This window comes from Macrotis lagotis, chromosome 1 (genome assembly GCF_037893015.1).
Source record: "Macrotis lagotis isolate mMagLag1 chromosome 1, bilby.v1.9.chrom.fasta, whole genome shotgun sequence".
NCBI classification, from domain to species: domain Eukaryota; kingdom Metazoa; phylum Chordata; class Mammalia; order Peramelemorphia; family Peramelidae; genus Macrotis; species Macrotis lagotis.
Window position 1 is genome coordinate 352,253,296 of NC_133658.1, and position 14,759 is coordinate 352,268,054.

The 14,759-nt window shown below is 34.5% G+C and overlaps 1 protein-coding gene across 8 annotated transcripts in view; it reads right to left on the reverse strand.

Annotated features, from left to right (window-relative positions):
- Positions 1–14,759, reverse strand: part of CHD6 (chromodomain helicase DNA binding protein 6) — a 180,162-nt gene that overhangs the window by 86,078 nt on the left and 79,325 nt on the right. For 7 of the 8 annotated variants that reach the window (XM_074211989.1, XM_074211991.1, XM_074211990.1 and 4 more), the window contains exons 6-11: positions 12,523–12,588; positions 11,449–11,507; positions 10,653–10,770; positions 7,623–7,709; positions 7,266–7,400; positions 66–187 (exon numbers count right to left, since the gene is read on the reverse strand). In XM_074211989.1, coding sequence (XP_074068090.1) covers positions 66–187; positions 7,266–7,400; positions 7,623–7,709; positions 10,653–10,770; positions 11,449–11,507; positions 12,523–12,588 — 587 coding nt within the window. Of the gene's footprint in view, positions 1–65; positions 188–7,265; positions 7,401–7,445; positions 7,493–7,622; positions 7,710–10,652; positions 10,771–11,448; positions 11,508–12,522; positions 12,589–14,759 lie in introns of those variants that run through there. The other variant, XM_074211994.1, reaches the window with a different exon arrangement.

Genomic DNA, 14,759 nt, shown 5'->3' on the forward strand with positions numbered 1-14,759 from the left:
TGTGATTACATATATTTTGAAAAGGTACAGCTCAGGGAGATGGCACACGTACTCTGGCTCCTCACCTATTATACCAGTTAAAAAGGAGCCAGTTCATCCCCTCAAGCTGGTACTCTCGTAGTTGGTTATTGTTCTTGTATTCCCGAGACTTCTCAAGTTTCTGCCACGAATCTGAAGCTGGACGCTCCTAATAAACAAAGCAGAGAGCAAAATGCATGGAAAGACAAGGTTTTATGGGAGTTTCACACATATGAGTACAGATACAAGAAAAGATTGAGAGAAAAGCAAATCTCAACATTCCTATAGAGTTTTCAAATCAGTTAAAAAGGGTACTGGGCCATGGTTGCTTCCCTGACTTTAAAACAATGTTGAGATTATTTTAACCCTGAATATACTGTACTACATTTGGAGTGTGTGTTTGTGTATATGCAGGGTGTGTGTGTGTGTGTAGGAGGGGAGGCACATTGGGACATTCTCTGCAATTTGTAATGACCTGTACTGGGTCACAAAGACAAGAGGTATAAAAGGTAGAACCCACTCTATCTATTATACAATGCTGTCTTTCTTTACGTAAAAAAAACCTTTGAAATTAACTTAGTACTTTTCTAATTTTAATTTTTTTCAAGGGGTTAACATTGACTTTTTTATTTGCTTTTATTTTTGCAACCTATTCTGCCTACTTGGAGATTTCCTTTTTTTGTGCATCAGCTCAGAAGCTTTGGGAAAAATATTATATATATATTATATATATATGCTGAGTTGCTCCAACAATAGAGGAGTGTAATGAGTTTTCCAAATTATATCCAAATAGAATCCTTTTCCTATTTTAAGCTAATATAAGTACACATTACACACCCCAGAAATAGCTTCCCAATAGAATTAATTCAAGATAGTCTGAAGTGCTGAATCTTAAGAGATAATGAGCATTTTGCAGAGGGTCTAATGGAATGAGGTGCAATAAAAACAATGTTTTACTTAATGGGAGCATCATCTCCTTCAACAAAAATTCCTTCAATTACAAAAGGAATAACACCATTTAGAAAGACTCAACAAGGAAGTGAGTGCAAAGTATACAGGGAATTGTAGAGTAAGTAATGAGAGGATTATCTGATATTCTTTAAAGGAAAGACTGACCTTATTTCCTTTTTATGGCACAGTTAACTGAGACTGGTACATAAGAGAGAATACCATAGACAAAGAATATCACAGAATGTCAGCAAAGCATTCAACAAAACTCCTATGATATTTTATGGATAAAATGGTGAAACAGAAACTAGACAAGAGTAAAAGTAGGTGGATTTACAGCTAGTCTAACAAACACAATCAAAGTTATTGAACACCACACCAATGGCAAAATGGAGGAATGTGACTAGACTAGATAGTGATGCCACATGGTCATGGACTTGGCTTATTCTGTCAAAAAATTAGATGAAGACATTAAATAGGTATTGTCTGTCAATCTTGTGGATAACTCAAATATGAAAGCTATATCCAATATAACAGATCAATGAATCAAGATGTAAAATGGTTTCAGCAGTCTAAAATGTTGGGCTTAATCTTCTAAAAAGAAATGTAGTATGGATTATTATAAAGTCTTACTTTTAGTTTTTAAAAAATCAATTCTGCAAGATGAGGAAGTCTTAGAATGATTATATTTGAAATTAGAAGATTTCTGTCTTCCAATATTTGAAAGGCTGTCATAAAGAAGAGGATTATTCATTTTACACAGATCTAGAGAACATTACTGGGTCTACAGAGTAAAATTCATAGCAAGGTAGATATTATCTTGAATAATTCGACAAATATTTACTAAAGTACCCACTAAATGTCAGAATTTTAGAGGTGGAACAGTTTTAGAAATGTCTTAGAAGTGCAGCTCCACTTCCTTATTTTCAAAGAGGAGAAAACCAAGATTTAAAAGAGGTAAAATTATTTGCTCAAAGTTTACACAACTCCAAATACAATTCAACACAGGTAGCATGCAATAATCACAGTCTTCTTGATCCTGGAGAACTAGGTGCTGATCAAAAAAAAAAAAAAAAATCCAAAGCAAACCTGAGAAGGTAATGCTAACGTAAGTATTTTTATAACATATCATTTACATTTGATGATCCCAAACAGATGTCAATTAAGGTTTATTCTCTAGCAATTCCCAAGTCACATTTCAAAAACACATTTGTATACCCCTGAGTTTGAATGAAAAGTCATGTAGGAAAACATCTGACTTTAAGTAGAGCATTTTTCAAAAACTGAAGATTTTTGTATGTTGTTTCCATTAAGGGTTCCTCATACAAGGTGAGGCAACTCTGAATTGCAACAGTTAATGCATTTCTGCAAATTACTACAAGGGAACTCAGAATCTTAAAGTTGGAAGAGGTTTTCCAGGATATCTAGGACAAACTTCTATTTTATGCTTGTGAATCCTTAACATGAGAGCAACTCCCCTAGCCCAAGAGCAGTGACCATGAAAAACATCTGAGTTTTTTGCTAGACTACAAGTTCAGTGTGATCCAAAGTAATCAAAGGCTAACATATCATATCAAGATGATTTACCAGAAATATTAAAGAAAGTAAGAACATTGACAGTAATAATATATATTTGTATACTACCTTGCTTTTCACAAAGCATTTGATATATGCTATTTAAATAACAGTCCCACTGTGCTTTGTATAGTTCAGACTACAAAGAAACTATTATGCTCAATTCTTGGTTATATTTTAAAAAACTAGAAAAACTAGGATGTATCCAAAAGGAAATGACTGGGTTGTGATCTAGAGAGTAGGTCATACAATAAACATTCTAAGAAACTGGGAAATGTTAACTTTTACCCTGCTCTGAATTTTAAGAGCAGGCAAAATAAAAGAATACAAAGGGGTAGGGTGAAAATTTCATTTATAATCTATATTTCAAATACTTCTGAGGAGGCAGATGTATAAAAAGGAGGGTTCATTAACTTATAATGACTGTAGTAATCAAAGTAAAGTATGTCCAAATCGAAACCTTTAATGTGTCGGGTAGCCCCAAGATGCTTGTTTAATGGTACATATAGGATATAAAACTCCTTATATGATATATCTTTTATTGCCCTGAGTTTTCCATATTTTCCATATTATTTGATTTGCACTGAAATAATTTGCCCTTTCTTCTTAATTGGAGGTTATTAACCCAGAGAACATGAAGTAACTTGTTTTTAAAAAATGTTTTTATTATGTCAATAGAATTTATTTCCTTTGTAATCCCATGTAATATATTTTATGCACATAAAAACATTATTCTAAGAAAGGTTTCATAGGATTCTTCAGACTACCTGAAGAGTACCTATGGAGAGAGGGTCCATGATACAAATAAAAGATTAAGAAACACTGTTCCAAATGGACTTTATTGGTACTCTATGAGATTCTGGAAATAAGTAACAATTTATAAAACAAACCAGACCATGTCCTCCTTAAAAGTTAATCACAAGGGGCAGCTAGGTGGCTCAGGGGCCCTGGAGTCAGGAGGACCTGAGTTCAAAGTCGGCCTCAGAGACTTAATAATTACCTAGCTGTGTGACCTTGGGCAAGTCACTTAATCCCATTGCCTTGCAAAAAAAAAAGTTAATGACAATAAAATAAACAAATTCATCATGGGCAAAGCAGATATGCTGCATTATTTATATATTGCCCCCATATTTTGGGGAAAAGGACATCAATTTTTTTTTTGATATACAGAATCTCTTAACTTTTAAAGGGAAATATTTAAAGTAGAAAAATAGTATTGAGTTGAGCAGGAAATTATTTTCTGAAGGAATAATAATTAAATGCTTATACTTAGGGACAAACTTTGACATGAAAATCAGAAGGGAATAAGCCTACTTGCTTAGTGCCCTCCAACAGATAAAACTATTTTGCAACAATTAAGACTATTTTTCAAAGGACCATAGAGAAGATTACGATCCTAGCCTAGTCATTTGACCTTTTTAAGCTTCAGTTTCTTAACTGACAAGACAGAGATAACAGTACCCATTCTCACAAGTCTGCTGCGAGGAATAAATGAGATATCATGTAGAAAATAAACTTAAAACTAATTGGTGGACATGGCTTACATCATTGATAAAAATCTAACTTTTATTCAATCCAGACAAGATGGAATTTGAACTATGTAGGTAGAAACAGCTAGAAAATTTGGTAATGGTAAAATGTACTTCATTTGAGGGTTAGTCTTTGCCACAGAAATTCACAATGAACCTTAAAAGTTTCTTAAAGTCATAGTTACTCTTAAAAGTTTAAGTAAATTTGTGGTGACCATGACTTTTCTGAACTATGGACTTCAAAATAATCATGTACGCTTTTGGTGCTTTTAGTTTGGACACTTAAAAAATTCTTTTTAACTAAAAATATCTGATACAGAATTAAATCACTCAGTATAAAAACTGATCTAAAGAAACAAACACAACATTTCAATTAACAGCTTCCATACTATAACAAAGCGCAATAATCATCAATATTTCCTCAGGGAACATGATTAACTTTACTACAATAGAATACAGAGTTTGGCAAGGCACTTTCTAACAGAATCTAACAAAAGTCACAATTCTGGTTATTTGGATTTCATGAGAAAACAATGCATTCCACAAATAATCTATCTTCAAGGAGAGAACAGTAAATTCTTCTGCTCTGTTCACAGTAACTTTTCCATTCCTATCCTAGCAAAGATAAGATTCTAACACATATAATGACTCTTCCTCTTTAAGATACTACAAATCAAACTGGCAAGCACTGAAAAAAAAATACAATCCCTGCTCTCAGGAAGTTTACCTTTTACTCAGGCGAACAAGAAATATACAGAGAAGCAAATGCAAAACTGAGTACAAAGCCAGTTGGGAAAACATAGAATAAGATGAAGCAGCAAGCATTAAAACTCGGATGATGAGAAAAAGCCTTGTGAGTCAAAGGAATCTAGGGATTCCAAAAAGTCACCAAAAGAAGTGAGGAGGAAAAGTATTCTGGGCTGGGAAACAGAACAGGCAATGAGGCAGCAGTTAGAATGCCACATATGGCCAATTTGACTAGAATATAAAGCACTTAAAGGGAACAATGTGAAATCAACATGGAAAAGTCAGTTGGACTGCTAAAATGGGAAAGATTTAAAATCTTAATGAAAAGAGTTTGCATTTTATTCTAGGAAAAATAGGAGAGCCACCAAAACTTCTTGAGCAGTAGAACGACCTGATCGTCAGTGTAGCAGATGAATGATGGAGGCAGACTGGCTTTAAGGAAACCAATCCAAGGGGTTACTCTTGGGTCCTGATAGCTTTAGCACACAGTCTTTTCCTTTAGAATTTGTTATCTGACATCTTTTGAAAAGATCACTGATATTTTGTTTTTAGGTTTACAACACAAAAGTCCCAAGATCTCTTACTGAAGAATGCAGTAGAATCACAACCAGCAAACTACAGGATACATTATCTTACTAGAAACTAACCAATTATATTTGATTTTGATTTGACATTGATATCATTTTGAATTTGATTTTTGATATAAAGAGCTTATTTGGTAAATATTGATTAAGAATACTGTTCACAGAACATATTGCTAAGATGAGGGAGATGATAAAATTCAAATAAGATCGTCTATTTTCATGGGGCACAGCAGGGGGTGAGACTTACCCAGCAAAGTGTTATGTAAGACTCAGAGAGAGAGGCAAACAAAATACATGGCTAAGGGGGTCTGGACAGGGAAGGAAAAGTCATTACCAAGATGTATATAAGCATGCATATGTGCATTTGGATTTGGTTTCAAGGAATAAAGAGGCAGAACAGGACATTTGGAGCATAGGAAAAATACAAAAGGTGATAGGGGATGGAGTGGAAAAGTGTGGATCCAGACTACCAGGAGACATTTTCTCCCTATCCCGGATCATTACTGAAATCACGTGTTTTCCTCCCTCATTGAAAGGAAAAGTCAGTCAGTCCAATCTTCTGTCCTTTCCTCCATCTCCTAAACCAATTTTCACCAGAAGACTTTTTTATCTGTACTATTTTATCCCATTAATTTTCTTTCAAAAAAGTTTCTTTGAGATAAGCATTGTCTTTTTAAGAATGGCAACTTAAAACAAAACCTTCCTGCTTTACCTGATTTTATTTTCAGCTCCAAAAGGCAGGTCCCATCTAATGTAATGACTTGTAGAAGCATAAAACAAACTTGTTGGGGAACGCAGTAATGATATGAAAGAAAGCTAGCTAAAAGGTGGTGAAAATGTGGAAAAGAAAAGCTGAAATTGGCCTGTATAGAGATGTGAGACTATGATAATGCCAGCTCTGGTTGGGATTACTGACCGAGTAATAGATCTGATGCTTGACTCCCAATCATCAGACTAACCCTTGAAATTTATGATCATAATAGGGTGGGGACAGGAAAAAGCAGTATCTGGTTTGAGGAAGAGCAGTAGAAAATTAAATCTAGGAAGGGGGCTCAAGAAGAATAACTTCTTCTGGCATAGGAATACCCTAAACTCTAGTTTACTATCTCCCTAAAAATAAAAACTCTCACATGAATATGAACATTTCAACCCCCAACAAAAATTCACTGTCTATAGCTGGGGAAGAATGACCAATTCTTTCCAGAAATATTTTCCTATACACTCTTCTTTATATTCTTGAAGCTGCTAGGCAAAGGAATTAACTCAGTGCTTCCTTTGTAAATGGACTGATTTTAGTAAGAATAAGATCCTTAAAAGTGAACTGACTATAAAGTTACTTAACATCTCTGAGACATTTAAAAACTCAAGTGAAAAAAAATTTTTTTTACACAGGATCCCACATCTGAAAGACTTTTTAGGTGAGAGTTAAAAAAATATTGCTAGAGAACTCTAGGTGGATGCTTGTACCTTTATTTGTAATATAGCTCCTGAAAAGAAATTTGAAAATTTCAGTTAAGAGTTGTTTCTAAATTAGGAAAAGGAATGAATTAATTCCCTATTTAATGAGGGAATTAAAGAAGACAGCTTCAAAGAAGTAGGAAGGAGTTATACTTTTACCAAACAGGTTTGATGAAGATGCAGGCAAGCAGTGGTTTGGTAGTCTAAAGCCAGGGCAGGAAAAAAAAAAAAACAACCCACAACCAAACCAAACCCTCCAGTTAAACATTTTCAAATCCACAGGTACCCAAATTCATCTTGCATATTCAGATACAAATGACTGCTTTTCTGTGTTTCATGATTAATAAGTCCACATGCCTATTAAATAAATTATTTAAAGGACTTAAGTGAAAAACAGGTATATTACCACATGTTTAATTTCAGGAAGAATTTGAAGAGACTCAAATTCTTTCACTTTAGCTGGATCAACATCTTCTTCCAATTCCCAGGTGCTTTCTTCATATGGCAGGGAACACCACTTCACTAAATAATGAGTCACCTCCTGATTGGGAGCAAAGAGGAGAGAAGAGAAATCCGAGTCACTTACCACAAGAACACAGGGACTAGGACTGGTCCTACCTTGGCCAGGTTTTTGAAAATCACTGCAATTAGATAACAGATGTGTGGAATTCAAAGAAGGGTTACAAAATTAACCTTGATGGAAAAAGTACCACCCAAACACACAGCAGGAAAGAAAGAGCCTGCAGGTTGCAGAAGCACTTACTTCCCCTGTATCGGAGTCCTTGGTGTGGGCTACTTCTAAGATACGATCAACTTCCACATAGTCTGGATTGAACAAATCTTCATCAGGCTAATGCAAACAGAGAAAAGCAGTTCAAAAAGGGCTCTCCAATTCCTTTAAACCTCCTTAAATTCCCTTAAACCTTTAAAATGCCATTAAACTAGAAAACTTCACTTGCATAGAGATGGGTATTTCTTTAAAAGTTAGCTAACAAACATCTGTTCTCTCCTCTCAAGATTTTTACACATCACAATTCAGGACCTGGTAGCTTTACTATTAAAAAGCTTTAAGAAAGCAATGGATAATTTTGCTTAAGTTACTTTATATAGGATCCAAAAAGAGGTCCTCATATTTTCTCTTAATCCCTTATGAATCCCCCTACAGAATCCCTGATAGGTATAGGTTCAGAAGTGGAAGGGACCTTAGAAGCCATTTGAGATACTGAAGAGTTAAAAAATGACTTTGCTGGGGTCTCACAGGGGTGGTGGTCAGCTGAACATCCAACTTTTTAGCTAAAGATTTTCAGTAGTTAGATCACTACTCAAACAAGGAACATTTAAAAAAAAATTATTATTATTATTATTATTATTATTATTATTATTAACAGTCTACATTGACAAACATAGGCATGGTTATATACAAAGAACTGAAAGAAGTCTGCATGTGAAATTCCACAACTCCACTGCAAATGGCTGATATTTCTTTTAAAAATTATACAATAAATCTCATATATTAGTTTCAAAGTTGATGCACTCATTTGAGTTTCCTTAACTTCCTTTTCACTTTTTTAAAAAAATGCTACAATTACCCATCTGTTCTGACACTATCGTTGGCATTACTGATCTCTCCTTATCAACTTCCATTTCCCCAAACAAAACAAAGCAAAATAAACCCTGTCCAAAATAAACAGTCAAACATACAAATCCACAAATTGGACAAGTCTAAAAATGTATGTCTCAACTATGTCTCTCAGTTAAGCTATAATAGCAGATATCATCAGTCCTCTGCAGTCATGACTATTCACTGCATTCAACTGAGATCTTAAAGTCTTTCAATTTTGTTTCTCTTTACAATGTTGTAGATACTACATATATTTTTCTGATTCTGCTCACTTCACTCTTCATCATCAAAAAAGATTTTCCCCACATTTTACCAAAACTCATCAAAGCTGAATATTTTGGTTTTTTGAAATTTTAAAAATCAAAAAATGAGTTGAAACATTTACATGAAAATATTCTCTAATCTGAAAGCAAGACATTTCATATTTCATTTAAGAATAATGTGACTTTTTAAATGAAAGAGCATACTAATTGTTCTTGTTTTAGTTATCAAACTGAATGCTGTTAAACTCCTAAGAAATATTCTGTTGAGTGGGTGGAACCAAATGTGGAGAGAAGACAGATGCTTACCTGAGTTCTCCCCCCAAACCTCTTCAAAGACCTTTAAATAACACCTAAAATAAATTCTGGAGAGGCAGAATCCACAAAAAGGTAGGGTGAAACAACTTTCCAGCCCAAGACAACTTAAAAGTTTGGCAGGAAAGGTCCACTGTGCCAGGGTCTCAACCTCATCCTACTCTGCTGTATCATTATATCCTACTCTAAGGTCCTTTAGGGCAGACTGTATGTTATCACCAGGGTCTAGCACAATACAGCCGGTAGCATTTTTCTATTACCTACTACATCCAATGACTGATAACTGTAATTAAAGCCATGTTGAAATTGTTGCTCAGGATGTTAGGTAGTATATAGATCTCACCAGTGCACACCTGATCCTGCCTAGCAAACTAGGAGGAGGCCTAGAGAGGGAATGATTTAGCAGATAAATGGCTGCTTCTGAAGCTCTCAGCCCACATCAAGTAAGAGAGTCACTTTGAAGGAGACAGGGGAAGGACTCTATTGCTTTGCCCTTACTCAGATTCAGTTGATAGTTTCAGGACAAGGAGCACCAACCACCTCAGAGCTTGTGGTTAGAGGCGAACAGTGCTTGTGGTCACTCACAGACCAGAACACAGGCCAGGAGAGGAGTTAAATGCTCTCCTTAAACCATACCACCTTGGAAAACTAAAAACTTACAGGTCCCCAGAATTATCTCACACCCATTAGTTTGTATAATAGGACAGAAAAGGAGAATAATAAATGTTGGAAGGGATGTAGGAAAACTGAGACACTAATGCACTGTTGGTGAAGTTGTAAACCAATATGTAGAGTAATATGGAATTATGCCCATAGTGGCAATGAATTGGAAATTGAGAGGATGCTCACCAATTGGGGAAACGGCTATACAATTTGTTGTATACTATGATGGAATATTACTGTGATATAAGAAAAGATGAGCTACATATACAAAATGACTAATATGTAAACACATTGAGTTTTTGGTTTTTTTTGGGGACCTCCTAATATGTAAATATGTATAAATGTACATGTACAATTTTTACCAGACTACTTGCTGCTGAGGATGGGGGGATGGGTGGGTGGGAAGGGAGTTGTAGAAAATGTGCAACTTGGGGCAGCTAGGTGGCACAGTGGATAGAGCACCAGCCCTGGAGTCAAGAGGACCTGAGTTCAAATCAGACCTCAGACACTTAATTACTTAGCTAGGTGACCTTGGAAAAGTCACTTTACCCCACTGCTTGCAAAAAAAAAAGAAAAAGAAAAATGTGCAACTTACAAATATGCAAGTGTATGAAGTTGAAAAATTCTATAATATGTAAATGGAAAAATAAAATAAAATATATCAATTAAAAAAAGAAATGATGAGCTGGATGCTTTCAGAAAAAACTGGAGAGGCTTACATGAACTGATGAAAATAAAATGAGTAGAAATAGGAGCACAGAGTAAACAACAATACAGTAAGAAAATCAACTATGAATGATTTAGCTATTCTAAGCAATCCAATGATTCAAGACTTAGAAACAGTACATTTACAGAGAGCCTCAACTTCACTTAATACTCAGACTTTCAAAACTCAAAGAACTGAGGACATATTAATTATTAAATGGAATTTTACCTCAGTAAAGATGTGCTTCATTTGTGCTTGCTTATTTCTGAAGCGCTTTATCTTCTGAGAGATCCGAGGGTCTTTTTCCAGCTCTTCTAGAGTTGCCCATTTACAGTGCAAGTAGGAACTGCCCAATGATACAAGAACATTAATCAAGGAACAGCTATACAAATGTGTTGTTTAATTGTTTAAAAATCAAACTATTAAACATAAAAGCAGATGATTGGTACTGTCTAAGATCAGAGTTTAGTTTCTAATGTCAAGATTCAGTATTGCAATTGTGCCAATTATACTATTTTATGACCATTTTTTCCCCATGTGCCCTTGAAGGGGTTTGCTCTTTAGAAGAAAAGCCAGGAACAAGTTATAAGTAGTTATGTCCACATAAGGACAGACACTAACAGGGTAATGGTATATATAGACTTTAATGTCCTTCACTGAGAGCAAAAGAGAAGCAGAAGAAAATGAAGAGGAAGAAAAAGAAGAGAAGAATGGACTTCAGTCAAATTCAAGATAAAATTCTAAGGGTCATTCTAAAAATATGTTAAAGATGTTGACATTTTGTTAAAATGCATCTTTTTGTTTGGGTTTTTTTTGTAAGGCAATGGGTTAACCATCTTGCCCAAGGCCACACAGCTAGGTAATTATTAATTATCTGAGTCCAGATTTGGACTCAGGTTCTCCTGATCCCAGGACCGGAGTTCTATTCACTGTGCTACCTAGCTGCCCCTAAAATTCATCTTTTTTTTTATGTGAAAGAAATACAATGGAAGAAATTAAAAGCTCTAAACAAGTTAATACATACAAGTTCCTGTACTTGACGTAGAATAGTTCCATGTCAAAAGGAAGTTCCCCAGGGTGAACCTGTGAACAAGAAGTAGATTGTCAATTCTGTCCCTGTGGCAGGTGCTACTCTACATGAATAACTCATTTACTAAATGAGATATATAAATTTTTAGCAAAGATCACTTAAGAAAACTTTCACTTTCATAGTTCTTTTGATTCCTGTTGACAACTGAAATCCAAGTTTCATGGATGAGAAACATAACTAAAAAACACATGGATTAAGGCTCCATATTTCTAGTCTTGTAAGATTCTAGCTAGGACTAGATTCATTTTATTCCTTCAATCACACAGTCTGCACAAATGTTTAGGATAAAACTAGAGTAAAAGGGAATACTTGCAGAGTCACACCCCAAATAACAATGGAATAGCCAATGTTATTTTGCAACAGATTCAACAATAACCCTTAACCCCAATCTACTTGAAAAAACCCTGACTGTAACATTGTAAGGCTGACTTCCCATTATTCCTATGAACTAATATCCCAGACATAAGAGATAGTGCTTTGCCTGACAACATCAGGCAAAATATGCTTCAATTTATAATTTTTCCTATGACAGTCAAATAATCACATAGACTTTAAGAAATGAAACTTCCTTAAATATTAAGGATGAAAATTAAGTTCCCATTTAATTCATCATGCCCAATATTCTTCTATCTCTAAAATTTTCTTGCCGAGATGCTGTCTGCTAATACTGGAATATTTTATTTCAAACTTATCAAACCTAATCTAAAAGATTTCTCTGATATACTATCCACTTACCCCTCACCTGAATTCTAATGAAAGTAGTAATTATGGAATAGCCATCTCTAGATGCAAAGACAAAGGAAAAAATCATTTTGTTCTTAATTAAGTTAAAATGACCCAAAATTTATTATGAAGGACAAATGGATGAGAATTCTCAAAAAATATTCAAATATAATTCTCACCCTTACCCTCAATTTCTCCTCTCTGCTCCTTCCCCATTACCCACTCCCCCCAAATTTGTGCATATTTCCAGGTGACTAAGTAAGATGAAAATCATAAATCACTGACCTCCTTCTGCACCATCTTGGATGCCAGAATCTTCTCAATGATATTAGCATCATCCTCTGGAGGCTCCTAAAGATAAGAGTTCAAGTAATAATCTATTATTATACTGATACCAAAGAGGATTTCATTGGAAGTACCATAACTGGCACTGTTTGGTCTAGAAGTTTACTAATCCTCAATAACCATAGCACATACTGTGAACCACTATTATAAAATAACCTTTCTTAAAAAGATGTTCATGTCTATATTGGAGAGGTTCAAGTATAGCTAAAAAAGATGATGGAACACAAAGAAGAATCGATAGCACTAACAGGAAAACTTCCAACTCACAAGGAACTCCCCAAAAGAAGAAAAAATCCTAATTAATAATATAAAAAATGTTAGAAAATCTCTATGGTTAATAGGGGCTGAATATTCTAATAAAAGCAACTGCATACATGCTATAGCAGTTTATATTATTAAATGAATTTTTCTCATAGTAATCTTGTGATACAGAAAGGATAAGCAGCTGATTTTACAATGAAAGGTCAGAGCGGTTAAGTGGTCTACTCATTATCAGTCAAGAAGGAACTGGTAGTTAGTTCAGCTTCTAGCCTGGAAGTTAGACAGTAGTCCTGGGACTTCAGTCTATGTCTTATAGATTCCAAACAAGTCTTCTTTTCTTTTAGAAACAGTACTAGAAAAAACTATGACTATTCACAAGGTCAAACTTGCTTCCTTTTTTAAAGTCTACATATAACACACTCAGCTCAGTATAGTACTTTCAAAATGGCCCTGCTTTTTTTCCCTCTGAATCTTCCTTTGTTCTAATATATGCCATCTTTAAAAACTTAAGTGACTCTTTTCTTTTTCTTCCTTTTTGTTGGCATCACTATCACTAGCTTCCTAACAATTCCTTCCTACAAAAAAAATTTTTAAAAAACCCCTCATCCCTTTTAACAAAAAGGCCATCAAATAAACATATTTGCACATTAGTCATATAACAAAAGGGCTATCAAACAAACACATTTGCACATGTTCAACAATATATTCTACACTTCTATCACTTTTCTGTTACGAAATGGGGAAAAAGTCTTCATTTTAAGTTCTTAGGAATTGATTGGTCAGAATTTGTTATCAACCAGAATTCTCAAGTTTTTTCAAAGTTGCTTTTCTTTATAATGTTGTAATCATTGTATTAATTATTCTCCTGGTCCTGCTCAATTCAATGTTCATCAGTTCATACAAATCTTCCCAGGTTTATCTGACATTCATCTCTTAATGTGCAATCGTATTACATTGCATTCATTCATTGATTAAACTTTTTATATGTTTCCCTGCTGATTTTCACCCTATTGCTTTTCAATTCTTTGTGAGACAAAATGTAATGCCACAAATATTTTTCTATGTAAGGGTCCTTTCTTTCTTTAAGCTCTTCTCAAGATTATGTCTACCAGTAGTAGCACAGAGTCAAAGAGTATATGTATAGATAAAAATAAAATTGTCCATTTTACCTCGTTTAATACTCCCTCTCTGGTCAAGAAGACATTTAATATCCAGTTACAAAATTTATCTTCTTCCTTGCTCCTAATATTTTATAACATGACTATTTATTTATAAGTCATGGATTGATTTGGGAACTTCATGTAACATATGATATAAGATCTTGTCCTAAAACTCTTCTGCCAGGCTGCTTTCTAGTTTTCCCAGTAGTTTTTTGCTGAAGAGACAAATCTTTGCCCCAGAAGGGAATCTTTGAATTTGTTAAACCCTGTGTCACTTTTTGTTTCTGTATGCCTAATCTGGGGGCGGCTAGGTGGCTCAGTGGATAGAGCACTGGCCCTGGAGTAAGGAGTACCTGAGTTCAAATCCGACCCCAGACACTTAATAATTACCCAGCTGTGCGGCCTTGGGCAAGCCACTTAACCCCACTGCCTTGCAAAAAAAAAAAAAAAAAAAAAAAAAAAAAGAATATGTATGCCTAATCTGTTCCACTGACAAACTTTTCTATTTTTTAACCAGTACCAAATAGGTTTTATGATTACTGTTTTGTAGTATAACTTGAGATGTGCTAATAGTAGAGACCCCTTTCTTTTCAACTTCTTGAATTTTTTTCTTAAGATTCTTGATAATTTCTTCTCCAGATTAATTTTATTGTTTTTTTTAAAGTTATATGAAATAACACTTTAGTAATTCGATTGGAATGGCAATTTAGGCAGTAAATAAATACATTTACAGAGTATTCACTTTTGTCATATTGA